This window comes from Sorex araneus, chromosome 3 (genome assembly GCF_027595985.1).
Source record: "Sorex araneus isolate mSorAra2 chromosome 3, mSorAra2.pri, whole genome shotgun sequence".
Taxonomy (NCBI): Eukaryota; Metazoa; Chordata; class Mammalia; order Eulipotyphla; family Soricidae; genus Sorex; species Sorex araneus.
Window position 1 is genome coordinate 221,115,688 of NC_073304.1, and position 15,104 is coordinate 221,130,791.

A 15,104-nucleotide genomic window follows, 5' to 3' on the forward strand; every position below is an offset into this window, starting at 1 on the left:
GCCTCTCAGAACAGCCTTTTTTGTGCCATAGTTGAGGGTGGTGGCTGAGTGACCTGCAGATCCTGAAGGCTTGGGATATCTGCCCCATCCTGGAAGTTGCTGGCCTGCCATGGCACACAGGCACCTGGGCCTGAGTGTCTGTGTGGAATACCATGCTCACTATGCTTCCCTGCCCCTAACTCCTGGGTCTGGAGGGCCTGCGTGGTGCCTCTCTAGGGTATTCAGTTCCTCCTTCTGCAGGTGGGTGTCGAATGTGGAAAGATTCTCTTCCTTTCCCTGCCCACAGACACCACCTTTTCATTTTTTTTTTGTTTTGAGGTCACACCTGGCGGTGCTCAGGGCTGACTCCTGGCTCTATGCTCAGGGATCACTCCTGGCAGGGCTCAGAGGACCCTGTGTGGTAACAAGGATCGAACCAGGTTGGCCACGTGCAAGGGAAGTAAGCGTCCTACCAGCTATACTCTGGCCCAGGCCGCACAGCTACCACCTTATCTTAGGCTCTTACCCTAGCCTGGCCCCCGCTCCTGGGGGATAGTAGTTTCTAACTATTCCCCTTATCTCGCCCCTCCCTTCCTTATTGCTGTCAGCTGATCCCGTTTCCTAGGCATGTTGCCTGGAGTTCAACTGCTGAGTCATGTCTGTGCCCCCAGTGCTCTGACAGGGGCAGGGGGAATGTTAGCTTTGAGCAAGGCACTGATGTCCATTGACTGACCCCCCCACGCCCCCATTCCCAGACACACCATCTCGGAACTGGAGCACCTGATCTTCGTGAGCACAGATGTGGGCCGTTGCCGGGCCTGGCTGCGCCTGGCCCTCAACGATGGCCTGATGGAGTGCTACCTGAAGCTGCTCCTCCAGGAGCAGGCCCGGCTGTGTGAGTACTACCAGCCCACCGCCCTGCTTCGAGATGCCGAGGAGGGCGAGTTCCTCTTGAGCCTGCTGCAGGGACTCACATCCTTGTCCTTCGACCTCTCCTACAAGTCTGCCATCTTGAATGAGTGGACACTCACCCCGCTGGCCCTCTCCGGGCTTTGTTCATTCCCCGAGCTTGACCTTCTCACTACCTCAGGTACTGAGCTGCAGCGGAAGGAGTCTCTGGACTCCATCTCCCACTCCTCAGGCTCAGAGGACATCGAAGTCCATCACTCGGGCCATAAGATCCACCGGGACCGGAAGCTCACCGCCTCCTCCCTCAGCCTGGACACAGCCAGTTCATCCCAGCTCTCTTGCAGCCTAAACTCCGACAGTTGCCTCCTCCAGGAGAATGGCTCCAAGAGTCCTGACCGCTCTGAGGAGCCCATGTCCTGTGACTCAGACCTGGGGACAGCGAATGTGGAGGATTCAGACCCATCTCTGCAAGAGTGAGCAACCCTCGCCCCCTCTCTCCCTCTCTTTCTCCCACTTCCCACTTCCTTTCTCCCCTTCCGCTTTCCAGCCCTTCCTCCCACATGTGACTGTCACCAGCACTGAAGCCTGAGCATGGGACTCAGAGGATCCGGACAGATGGGGGTGGGGGAGGACAGTCTTTTGGTCAGGGACTGAAGTAGCAGGAGCTATCCGCAGGCAACATGATTGATAAGCGATGGATTTAGACAGGCCCCAGTGCTGGTTTGGACTCTGGCGTTGCCCCCGGGTGTCTGTAATCTCTCCATATACTGTCTTCTTTCAGAGGGAAGGACACTGGAGCTCCGAGCTATATTTAGGACTTCCCCAAATTCATTGTGGCCTAGTGCAGAAGGGGACCTACTGTGACCTCTGAGACAACTCCTGGTAGAGGTCATACTGGGTCATCTGCTTGTCTAGTGAAGAGCAGTGACGATTAGTTCGACCTGTCTTTCACTTGGCCCATGGCCCCTTGGCCTGCTTTGTCTCCATTCCTGCTGCGCCCCACTCCCCTTGGCTCAGATCTTTATGGAATTCCTACCTGGTGTGGAATAAATACCGGGATCGGGGCCCAAGTGGGTATAGGAACAAGCTTGAGGCAGGTCTGATTTCACACTTAGACCCAACACTTAGCAGTGCAGGAATGCCAGGCAAGTTGCAGATTCTTTCTGAGATTCTATTTCTTTACAAGGAAAGTCCCCTGTAGGCCAGTTTAAGAAGCAAATAAGAAGCTAGTTAATGAGTTACACCCCTAAGTGTATCTGGTGGGCCCCAAATGGCTTCTGAGCACATAAGATAAACCTGCCAAAGGTCCACTGGCAGGCCTGGATGAAGTGCTGCCCTAGAGTTGGCTGACCCCCTGACCTGACAGACCCACATACCAGTCTAGCCTTATCTTGTCCCCTTCCTCCTGCACACCAGCCAGCCGACACGGTCACATGGCCAGCCTCCTACCTTTCAAGGATCTTGTGATTGGAAAATTCCACTTAAAGTCATTGACTCAGTGACCGGCTTCCTGTGCGGAAGGTGTGGTCCTGGGTAGTGTGGGGGACTCCTAGGAAGAGGGTCAGGGTGCCTGGACCCACACTGGTCAGGAGCTGCCCACGCCACACACACACAGGCAGGCCCACCGCCAGCATTAGTATTCCAGAGCTGACCTTGAACTTGCTCTTGGAGTAGGCACAGCGACTAGCATTTCTTAGAGTATGTGCTTGTGTGTTTCATTTCTTGGTGTATGAGAGCATGTGCTCGCATGTGCTCGCACATGCACACACATAAACGTGCACATACAGAAATGCAGGGAAAAGAAGGGTGTTGTGCCACACCCTCTCATGCTCAGGGGATACTTCTGGCTCTTTCCTCAGTGATAATGGAGCCCAACGTGGTACTAGGGATCAAACCTGAGTTGGCCACATGCAAAGTAAGTGTATTAACCCCTCCCTGTACTCTCCAGCCCTTGGAGTATATGTTTTAAAATTTAAGATTTTCACCAACATTTAAAATACAATTTTTGTTAATAACATTTAAGTTGGGCTGACAAGATAGTACAGCTGGTAGGGCACATACCTTACAGCCAATTCAGGCTTGAACTTCAACATCACCAGGAGTGATCCCTGAACACTGTCAGGTGTGGCCCCAAAACCAACAACAAAAAAACCCCAAAAAATTGGCAAATAGAAAATGCTTTGGAAGTCTTCCCCTGCAACATATATAGATCCAGGACCATTTCATTCTTCCCCTCCTTAATTTCTGTAAACATGTTTTGAAATTTTCCTTTTTTGTCTTTCCCTATTTTAGTATTATTTATTTATTTATTTATTTATTTATTGCTTTTTTTGGATCACACCCGGCGATGCACAGGGATTACTCCTGGCTCTGCACTCAGGAATTACCCCTGGCGGTGCTCAAGGGACCATATGGGATGCTGGGAATCGAACCCGGGTCGGCCACGTGCAAGGCAAACGCCCTCCCCGCTGTGCTATCACTCCAGCCCCTATTTATTTATTTTTAGAGGGTATACCCAGCAGGGTTCAGGGATTATTCCTAATTGCGCTCAGTCAGTGCTCAGGGGACCATATGGGATGCCAGGGATCAAACCCGGTTTGGCCACGCTAAAGTCAAACACCCTCTCCACTGTAAAATCACCTCAAACCCTACTCTTGGGCTTTCACCTTTCACTCGGCCAACCCTAGTTCGATTCCTCCGCCCCTCTCGGAGAGCCCGGCAAGCTACTGGAGTATGGAGCCCGCACGGCAGAGCCTGGCAAGCTACCCGTGCGTATTAGATATGTCAAAAACAGTAACAATAAGTCTCTCAATGAGAGACTTATACTGGTGCCCGCTAGAACAAATCGATGAGCAACGGGATGACAGTGACAGCACAGAACCAAAATTTTTTTTGTAATTTTTTATTAGTGAATCACCAAGAGTCACAGTAACAGACTTACAGACTTTCATGCTTGCATTTCAGTCATACAATGGTCGAGTACCTGTCCCTCCACCAGTGCCCATTTTCCACCACCAATGGTCCCAGCATCCCTCCCACCACCCCCACCTCATCCCCCCCCCAACCCCACCCCACCTGTGTGGCAGAGCAGAGCATTCCATTTTGTTCTCTCTCTTCTTTTGGGTGTTGTGGTTTGCAGTAGAGGCATTGAGTGGCCATTGTGTTTGATCTATAACCTACATTCAGCATGTATCTCCCAACCTGAGTGAGTCCTCCAAATACCATTTACTTGGTGTTCCCTTCTCTCTCGAGCTGTCTTTTCCCCCAGTATGTGAGGCCGGCTTCCAAGTCATGGGTCAAACCTTCTGGTCCTTATTCTACTATTTTTGGGTGTTAGTCTCCTATTCTGTTACTTTATATTCCACAAATGAGTGCAATATTTCTATGTCTGTCCCTCTCTTTCTGACTCATTTCACTTAACATGATACTTTTCATGTTGATCCACTTTATGCAAATTTCATGACTTCATCTTTTCTGACAGCTGCATAGTATTCCATTGTGTAGTTGTACCAAAGTTTCTTTAACCAGTCACCTGTTCTTGGGCACTTGGGTTTTTTCCAGATTTTGTCTATTGTAAACAGTGCAGCAATGAACATACAAGTACAGATGTCATTTCTACTATACTTTTTTGCCCCTCTGGAATATATTCCCAGAAATGGTATTGCTGGGTCAATTTCTAATTTTTTGAGAATCGCCCATACTGTTTTCCAAAAGGGCTGAATCAGTCAGCATTCCCACCAGCAGTGTAGGAGAGTCTTTTTCTCCCCACATCCGCACCAACACTGGTAGTGTTTGTTTTTCTGGGTGTGGGAGAACCAAAATTTTTTTAGCAAAACACAAAATCAGCACTTAGATATCTTTGTGCCACTGATTAAAAAGCAGCTGACCATAAATGTGTAGGCTGATCACCTATTCCCTTTGTTTTGTTTTTTTGGGCTGCACTCAGCAATGCTCTGGACTTACCCCTGGTTCTGTGCTCAGGGATCACTCCAGGTGGGAAACCATATGGGGTGCCAGGAATTGAACCCAAGTCAGCTGTGTGTGAGACAGATGCCCCGCTCACTGTGCTATGGCTCCAGCCTCTAGTCACCTCTTCTTGACAAGGATGTTTTGAAAGATCTGATTTATGAAGGTAGGTCAGAGTAAAGCTTAGAAGACTATCAGATAAAAATCATTTTTCCTGGGGGCTGGAGTGATAGCACAGCGGGTAGGGCATTTGCCTTGCACACGGCCAACCCGGGTTTGATTCTCAGCATCCCATATGGTCCCCCAGCACCGCCAGGAGTAATTCCTGAGTTTAGAGCCAGGAGTAACCCCTGTGCATCGCCGGGTGTGACCCAAAAAGCAAAAAAAAAAAAAAAAAAAATCATCTTTCCCATGAACCCACATTTGGGCATTTGCACTCTCAGCCACAAGGGCAGATGTGGGCCACCATTAGGCTACTGTCTCTCGGCCCTGCAACAAGAGGAACCTCCACAAGGGAGGAGAAACCACTAGCCTAGTGCCCATTCCAGAAGGCCCAGAAGGGGCCTCATGTGCCTGAATGTGTAAGTGTGTGCCCACAGAGACAGGGACACTGGCTCCCTGTGGCCCCAGAAGCATGCGGAAAGGAGAGCGGGCCTTGCTGGAGCCCCCTGGGGGGGACTGAGTGGTGCCCTCCCCCATGTGTGTACTTGTGGCCACATGACAAGCCTTGAGCCCATGGACTCAGAGACTTCAGGGAATGAGTGTGCTCAACCCCCACAATGCAGAGCTAGACCAGCCCTTGCACCTCACTGCTCTGAGAACAAAATGGGTCCCCACTTGACCAAATTCCATATCCCAGGAAGGAGTCTTGGGGCCTGGGCTTCTGATCAATGACTGATCTAACTGCAGGCCCACAGTTAGGCTGCTTAGGAGTTCAAAGGTACTTACTTCCCCTTCCCATCTCATCCTTTGTCTCTGTTCTGTCAGCTTCCTTTGCCCGAGGTTCTCAGCTCTCATACCTGCTGCCCTCTGTGCTGGGGGAGCAGAGGGACTTGGGGGGGGGGGAGGCCTGTCCCCATGGGGAAGGCTCAGAGATGTTTACTCTGTGCTCAAATCACAAAGCAGCATATCTCCCTACTTAAGATTTCCTCGGTGGGCATCCTAGTGGGCAGTCCAACTTGTCACACAGGGTATTTTTTTGTTTAAAACTTCTAGGGTGTTGTCAGAGTTCAGCAAAGCCCAGATGGACTCTGTGCCAACCTGCCAACTAAACCAGGAAGCAGCAAGCCCTGTGCCGCCCTGTCTGCACTCCAGCACACGCCCGCACTCCGCCACATCAGTTCAGCCCCTGCCTGCCCCGGCCTTGTCCCGCGCTCCTCCAGACAGTGACTCCCAGGACTTGCCACCACCCGGAACTGCCCCTGTTGTCTCTGCACGGAGCAGTCCATGCCAGCAGCCTTCAAGTCTGGTGGGCGAGCTGACCAGTGCAGCTTGCGAGTGGAGCAGCCAGCCGGAGCCCCGGGAGGATGGAGCCGGACTGAGCATCGTGATTCCCTCACCTACAAGCCCAGTGAGTGGTGCAAGCTGTGGGCGGGGTAGATGGGCCCCATGAAATGTCTCAGCTAGTGACTCTGAGTAGTCCCTGCCTTTTCCCCATTAGCCCTGGGTCCCCCCCACCCCCAGTGCTGGGATTCATTGCCTGGCAATGATGGAGCCCGTGTTTCTGGGTATGAGTCGAGGAGATGAGGCAGACACAGTGCTAGACACTTCCTGTGGATGTGTCTTGTCAACGCATATCAGCCCTGGGGGGAACCTAATGCTCATCTGACCACAGACTCCGTGCTGAGGCTCATCTGTGCCAAGAGACTTTCCTAAGGCAAGACACTTTGCTCATTGAGCCTTTATTTTCCCCAGAGCCCTTATTAACCGTTCATAAAATCCTCATTCTGCGACATGAATCAGATTTAGAACCACACGCTGTCCGGGGACTGGAGTGATATTACAGTGGGGAGGGGGCTTGTCTTGCGACATGGCCAATCCAGGTTTGATCCCTGACAGACCAAATAGTCCCCCAAACACCAGGAGTGATTCCTGAGTGCAGAGTCAGAAGTAAGCGCTGAGCATCTCCAGGAATGGTACAAAAAGCAAAAGAACATTGTCTAGTAATCTACTAGTGAACACGTGAAAGACAGCTAGTCCTGGGCCTAGGAAGATAGATCTGTGCTATCTTGCTTGCATGCACAAGGACTCATTTTTAATCCCCGGTTCCTCATGCTCGTTCACCACATCACATGAGCCCTAGCACTGACCCGTCCAGCCCAGTTGGCCAAGTATCGCTGGAACAGTCCAGTGTGTTGACCACACAAGGGAAGCCAGCCCTAGGCAGCACCTGGTAGAACCCTTCGTGGGCCCTTGTGAGCTTATACCAGGGCCCAGTAGTCAAGCTGGGAGGCCACACCCTTGCTGCTTCACATTTGTCCTCAGGAAACAGGTGAAGATTCCCAGATAAAGTTATGGATCTTTCATAGTGAGCCATCTGCTTGAAAGAGAACTTGTGAGTTTATTAGACAGATAGCAATAAAGGATGCATATAAAATAAACTCCATGCTTTCACTCAACACCAAGTAGATTAATGTGTACTCTGTTAGGTCGTTTTTTGGCACATTCCTATGGTGCTCAGTGTCTACTCCTGGTGTGGTGCTCTGGGAACCATGGAGTGCTGGGGAATAAACCTGGAGCTCCTACGAGCAAAGCAAATACTACAGCTCTTTGAGCTATCTCTCCAGCCCTTTCTGAAGTTTTTTGTTTGTTTGATTTTTTAGTCTTTGGGCCACACCCAACAGTGCTCAGGAGTTACTCCTGGCTCTGCACTCAGGGATCACTCCTGGCAGTGCTCAGGGGACCATAAGGGATGCTAGGGATCAAATCCAGGTCAGGCGCAGGCAAGGCAAGCCCCTTGCGCACTGTACTAACTCTCTGCCCCTGCCACTTTTAATTTTTTTTATTTTTGGGTTTTGGGTCACACCCAGCAATGCTCAGGGGTTACTCCTGGCTCATGCACTCGGGAGGTGCTGAGCCCTGGAGGTGCTCAGGGGACCATATGGGATGCTTCGAATCGAACCCGGTTCGGCCTCAGACAAGGCAAACACCCTACCCTCTGTACTATCACTCCAGCCTCCTACTACTTTTTTTTTTTTTAATCAAGAAATCTAAAGCTTCCAATTAGAGCCTCTCAGCACCACATAACTAGGTTGGCAACTTTGAAATCATAGAATGTGAGTAAACACAATTTGTAAAAACTTTGTGTAATCTGCAAACGCTTTGTGACTCAGTAAATGTTTTTTCCTCAGGTTCTATATCATATGTGTTCGCAAACCAAAATGGGTACAAGGCTTAATATATGAAATAAAGTTATGTGGCCCCTCTGTATTCAGAGGGGAATAATGCCAAATTCTTAGAATGGGCACAGACAAATGCCAGATCACTAACCCTCAGGGAAGAATGTAGCAGTGTGTTAGTTGAAGGGACAGATGTTCCGTGGTTGTTGATTTGACTTGAGCATTGGTGGAAAAGGTCCGGTGTGAGGTCAGCTCCAGGTGGCTGGGCCAGGGAAAGGGAAGGCAGCTGCCCAGTGATGCTCAGGGGTTACTCCAGGCTTAGTGCTCAGAAATTATTCTTGGCAGTTCATGGGGGACCAGATGGGGTACAAGCCAAATGCCCTACCACTGTACTATCTCTCCAACTCCACTTCTTAGATTTTTTAATTCTTTGACGTGTTTATTTTGTGTGTGTGTGCATATGTGATCCGAGGGATTGAATCTAGGACCTCACACTTAGAAGCCTGTGCTCTGCCACTGAGCCATATCCCTGTGACACTTGCACATACACACACACATACATACCCCTCATTTTAAGAACAGTTTTATTAGGCTCTAATTCACCAACTAGAGTGTAGAATTTAATTTTTAAATAGACTCATAGCATTGTGTAGCCATTACCAAAGTTTTATTTTGGTCCTGTGGCCACACCCACCATCACTCAGGCTGCTCCAGGATCTGTATTTGGCAGCACTTGGGGGCTCAGAACTGCCAGGAATACCGCCTGGGCCTCCTGTGTGAAAAGCCAGCTCTGTAGCCTGCTGAGCTGTCTCTTGAACCCCACAATTTAATTTTAAAACCTTTTCATCCCCCGCTGAAGGAAACACCTTCACATTACCAGTCCCTGTCCAGTTCTCTGCTCTTAGCCTCTGACCATCCCTCAGCCACTTTGCTGGTAGTCAGGCCTGTTCTGGAGGGTCACGTTAATAGTGGCATGAACCACACAGTTTGTCCTGCTGTCACCCTATGACAGGCTCAGCCTTGGAACAGCATCATTCCCTTTTGTTGTTGACTGACATTCCTGTGTAGGTAGCATTGTACGGCAGGTTACATTTTATTTATTACTGGCTGATGGACTTTGCCCCGCCTAATTTGCTATTATATTTGTGTCTGTATGTATTTATTTCTCCTCAGTTCATGCAAAGTGGAATTTGGGGGGAATCCAGTTTAATTCCAGTTTTAACCTTTTTTGTTTGTTTTGGTTGGGGGGCAGCTTAGTGCTCAGGGTTGGCTCCTGGTGGTGCTAGGAGTTGGGGCGTGGATGAGACCATCTGCTGCCAGAGATGGAGTCTGCATCTCCCAGGCATGCACCGTGTGCCCCAGACTATTAAGCTCTCCCTCTGGTCCCTCTGTTTAGTCTCTTGAGTACTACCACATTGTTAAAATCTAGAAGGTGCAGTATGTTTTTCCACATCCTTATCACCAGTTATGATTGTCTGCCTCTTTTATTGCTGCCAGCCTCCTGGTGAAAAAGGAACTCACCCTGGTTTGGTTTTTTGGTTGTTTTTTCTTTCTTTTTTTTTTAATTTAACTTTGATTTTTAATTTTATTTTCCCTTACCTTATGTAGACACTGGTCTACAAAATTGTTCATGACGATTTGTTACAGATATTCAGACTCACCACTATTTCACCTTCCTACCACCATTATCTCCAATTTTTCCAATCATCTCTACCCCCAAAGCAGATCCTCAGTAATTTATTTTATATTACTTGTTATAATTTACTAAAAGAAAAATGAAAAATATTTCCTCAGAATAAAATTAGTGAAGATTGTATATCTCATCCTGTAGCTATTAAGCAATTGTATAAGAGATTGCTAAGATGTTGTTACAGGTTAAGCCTTCTATGTTGGTACTTTCTTTTTTTTTTTTTGCTTTTTGGGTCATACCCGGCGATGCACAGGAGTTACTCCTGGCTCTGCACTCAGGAATCACCCCTGGTGGTGCTCAGGGGACCATACGGGATGCTGGGATTCGAACCTGGGTCGGCTGCTTGCAAGGCAAACGCCCTACTCGCTGTGCTATTCCTCCAGCCCCAATGTTGGTACTTTCTTAATCAAGATTGGATGCCTTCTACTTTACATCCCATCCAGTCTGCTGTGCTGCTCCTGGTTTATCTTTGTTGTACAGTTTGAGGTGTCACGTAGCTGCAAATTCCCCTGCACATTCCAGTAAGTTCAAAATTTTCATCGGGGTGACAATAGGTGCAGTTTTTTTTTCCTTTTTGGGTCACACCCAGCAATGCACAGGGGTTACTTCTGGCTCTGCACTCAGAAATGACTCCTGGCGGTGCTCGGGAGACCATATGGGATGCTGGGAATCAAACCCTGGTCAGCCACATGCAGGGCAAATGCTCTACCACTCCAGCCCTAGTGCAGTTAAATTTTTAACTGCTCATCTAGCCAAGGCATGCAGTTTGGTACCAGGGCCTAAGAATGAGATCCTTTTGGGGCCGGAGCGATAGTACAGTGGGTAGGGCATTTACCTTGCACGCACCCGACCCAGGTTTGATCCCCAGCATCCCAATTGGTCCCCAAAGCACCACTGGGAGTAATTCCTGAGTGCAGAGCCAGGAGTAACCCTCGAGCATCACTGGGTATGATCCAAAAAAAAAAAGAAGAATGATGTGCTTTTGTGCCAGAGACTACCATTGTGACTTGGTGATATTCAACTAGGGCTATACCCAGTCATGCTTAAGAGAGGATCACAGGACTAGATCGATAGCACAGCAGGTGGGGCATTTGCCTTTCACATGGCTGACCTGGGTTTGATTCCCAGCATCCCAGATGATCCCCCGAGCACTGCCAGGAGTAATTCCTGAGTGCATGATCCAGGAGTAACCCCTGTGCATCACTGGGTGTGACCCAAAAAGCCAAAAAAAAAAAAAAAGGATCACATGGTGCCAAGGGGTCAAATTCAGGCCTAGTGTGCACCACAACCCCTGAGCTTTATCATTTGCCACATAAGTGTTTTTAGTTTGTTTCGGTTTGGGGACCATACCTGGTGGTACTGAGGACTTACTCCTCGCTCTGTGCTCAGGGGTCACTTCTGGCAGAACACCAGAGACCATATGTGGTGCTCGGGATCGAACCCAGGTTGGCCGTATGCACGGCAAATGCCTTACCCGCTGTCCAGTAGTTCCATCCAGAGTTTTCAGTTTGATGAAATTCAGCGTCTATTTCCTTTTGTCACTTAGGGTTTGGGTGTTATAATTAAAATCCTAATTGCCAGGTCTAAGGTCATGAAAATTTATTTCTGTGCTTTTTCTCAGGAACTTGATTATTTGCTTTAGGACCACAGCTAGTTGTATAGGAAGGCGACTCTTGGCTCTCTGTTTGGAGGTCACTCCTGACAGTGCTGAGGGGAACCTGCCATGCTGGGGATCAGACTGGGCCTCCCATATACAACACAGGTATTCAGTCTGCTGGGCAGCCCTCTGACCCTCTGCTTCATCGTTACAGACTTAGCTCTTACTTTTAGGTCCATGAGTTACTTGAACTCCCTTCTGTCTCTGGTGTAAAAGGCCCCACAAAGGCCCAGCATCCGCTTACCCCAGTTCACTTACTGAAGTCTGTTCTTTCTGTCTTTTCCTCGGCCCCATAACATTTCTTTGTGTTTACAGTTCCCTTGTTTTTTGTGTACACCTCAGTAATATTTGCATATGGCATATACTCTGTGGCTACTTTTTGTATCAAATTCTGAACCATCTGTAGCCCAGGACAACAGTGGTTTCCCAACCCCTGGTGTGTGGGGGTTATAAATGCTTTTTGTTCCTGCCTTGTTGGTCTGCAAAAGATTTCTCCCCTTTTCTCTGGTTCCGCAGAAAAAGGTTGAAAACCACTGGCCCCGTCTTGGTTGTTACTGCCGGGCTTCAGACTATGTGCAGGACAGCTGTCAGTCCACAGGTGTGACAAGGTCGAAGAATGCTGCTCTGGAAAGTTCCCTGCCCCCAACAGAAACCATCGCTTTTCTTGGGATGGCAGCACACAGAGTGTACTATTTATGCCTGACATCTTCTCTGAGAGAAATGACCGAGATCCACCTGTAAATACAGCAGGAGGTTGCGCTTGTCAAGTTTTCCCTCTGTGCAGTAGTATCCCCTAGGAATACTCTAGCCAAATGTATTATCCATTCTTTCCTCAACAGGCAGTTGGATTATTTCCAGGGTTAGGTTATTATGAAGAAAGCTTCAGAGGTGGACATTGGTTGTTGTTCTGTTGACACAGCCAGGTGTGTGGTCAGGGACTGGGGATTGGGTCCCTGCCTCCTGCATGCCAAGCATGCGCTCCAGCCCTTTTGACTCTCTCCCCAGCCCAGCTTTTGTGTTTTGTCATAGTGGCCATCCATGTGGGGCTGGGGGTGATGGTGCCTGAAGTCCCCGTGCATCGCTGCTCACCCTGGCTCTGCAGGCCTGATGCTCTGGCACCCAGAGGTATGGTACTTGAGCCTGACGGGACTTAGGCCTGGAGGTGTTTGAGTCCGCCAGAACTCCTTCTGACTGTGCATGGGAGAGCACACGAGTTGGCCATGGAACCCTGGCCTCGCACATGCCAGCCCTATGCTCCACCGCTGAGCCCTACCCTGGCCAAGTCTAAAACCTGAGAGCCACTGGCTTTGCTTCTTTACCAAAAAGAAGATGGGGCTGGAGAGATAGTGCAGCAGGTAGGGCACTTGCCTGGCATGCATCGACCTGGGTTTAACCCGCAACACCACATATGGTTTCTGGAGCCCGCCAGGAGTGATCCTGAGCACAGAGCCAGGAGTAATATCTGAGCACCACTGGGTGTGGCCAAAAAAAACAATAATAAGAATAATACTACAGAGAAGAAAAGGACTGGAGCTATAGTTCGGTGGGGAGGGTGTTTGCCTTGCTGTGGCTGACCCGGGTTCAATCCCCAGCATCCCATATGGCCCCACTTCCCACCCCACCCACACCAGCACCACCAGGAGTGATTCCTGAGTGCAAAGCCAGGAGTAACTCTGAGCATCACCAGGTGGGACCCAAGAAATTAAAAAATAAAAAATAGAAAAGGAGCCAGCCCAGAAGCTAGCTGGAGGCACTGGGATGGGGAAAGCCCAGGAGAGGCCCTGTTGGGAAAGGTCCTGGAGCCACTCCCTCCCTGCCCCCACCTGTTTTTCTCGGGGAGTTGTGCCAGTGACTCTGGCAGGTTTGTTCAAAGGCTGTGCTGTGAATGGGCCCCAGTGGCCGCCCAGATTGACATGCTGTCCCCGTCACCAGCGAGGAAGCACCTGTGGGTCTGAGGGTAGAAGCCCAGGAGGCTTAGTGCTGAGGCTCCCCAGTGCCTGACTCAGGTCCCATCTCTCTGGGCCCAGGGAGCCAAGCCCCCCCAGGAGCCGAGCCACCTGGGAGCTGCGCCACTGCTGGGCTGCAGCAGCAGGTGGCAGTCCTGATGGGCATGTGGGAAACTGCAGCAGCGGGGGGAGGTGTGTGTGCTGGGCCCAGCCCTCATGTGACTCATTTCCTCTCTGCTCAGCCACTGCGGGTGCCCAGCCAGCTTCCTGGCCTCTGCCCTCCCATTGCCAGGCACCAGAAGGCAGGGAGGGCTTGGAAAAGTGAGAAAAGAAACCAGAAAGGGGCTGGAGTCCATTCTCCCGCGCTCAGTGCCCCAGCCAGTGAGTCACTGGCGACAGGAGAGACAGTCATGGCAGGGAAGGGGCCGGGTCTGGCCATCTGCAGCTCACATCCACATGCAGGGCCTAAATTTCCACGACACATTGAACAAACAATGCTGGGCTCACTAGAGGCCCCCATGCCAAAGATCAGAGGCGGACCCCTTCCTCAGAACACACTCACAAATGTGCTCAGAGTGTGAAATGGCACGATTAAGCTCTGAGTGGACAGGACTGGAGCAATAGTATAGTGGGTAGGGCACTTGCCTTGTATCCAGCTGACCTGGGGTTAATCCCCAACACCACACATGATCCCCCGCATCCTGCCAGGAGTGATCCCTGAGCTCAGAGCCAGGAGTAAGCCCTGAACACCACTGATTGTGGCCCAGAAACCACAATAAATTAAGCTTTGAAAGTTCATAATGAACAGAGGCAGTTTAGCAGTTGCTTAGGACAGTAGCATGAAGACAAAAAACAGGCTAGTTAAGGTGGACATCCTCAAAACAAAAACTTGTCAGTTTCTAAGTTGCCATCGGGAAAGTAATAACACAGCCCAAGACATAAGCAGTTGGGCCAGAGCTGTAGCATAGCGGGTCGGTGTTTGCCTTGCAGCACCCGACCAGGTTTGATCCTCACCACCCCACATCTTTGAGTAACTCCTGAGCATACCCAGATGTGACTGGGGGAAAAAAAATCAATACAAGTTCAGTATAGACGCAACCATCATCATCACAGTCACCTAGTGGCATAGTGTTTCCCATTGGCCAGTGGTGGGCCTAGGGACAGAGGGTCAGCTGGAGCCACAGGAGTCCAAGCAGGTGTGGAGAAGCAGCCCCTGTGCACTGCTGACAGGGATGTGAAAGCATGCAGTGTTCCTCAGAAATATACACTCAGTTACTGTCGATTCCATGTCTCTTTTTGTTGTTTGTATTTTTTTGAAGCACTCAGCAGTATGCAGAACTGACTCCTGGTTCTATGCTCTGACATCACTCCTAGTGGGGCTCAGGGGAGATGGGGATCAAACCCAGGTCAACCGCGCTTGCATCCACTTCTGGCTATGAACCCAAGAGAGTACAAAACAGCCTCCCACTGAGCACCTGCTCCTATGTCTGTCAGGGTATTGTCACTGACGAGAGGGAGAGAAAGCAGCCACCACAGAGCACATGACAAGAGGCCACACATCTAGCCTAGGGAGCAGAGCAGGGCAGAGTTGCCGGCGTGTGTAAGCGGAATCCCGGTGG

General features: G+C 50.1%; 1 protein-coding gene across 3 annotated transcripts in view; it reads left to right on the forward strand.

The window, feature by feature from the left end:
- PLEKHM1 (pleckstrin homology and RUN domain containing M1) overlaps positions 1 to 15,104 on the forward strand; it is a 41,656-nt gene that overhangs the window by 9,789 nt on the left and 16,763 nt on the right. For 2 of the 3 annotated variants that reach the window (XM_055132335.1, XM_055132336.1), the window contains 2 exons: positions 735 to 1,361; positions 6,070 to 6,424. In XM_055132335.1, the coding sequence (XP_054988310.1) occupies positions 735 to 1,361; positions 6,070 to 6,424 (982 nt within the window). The remainder of the gene's footprint in view (positions 1 to 734; positions 1,362 to 6,069; positions 6,425 to 15,104) is intronic. The other variant, XM_055132337.1, reaches the window with a different exon arrangement.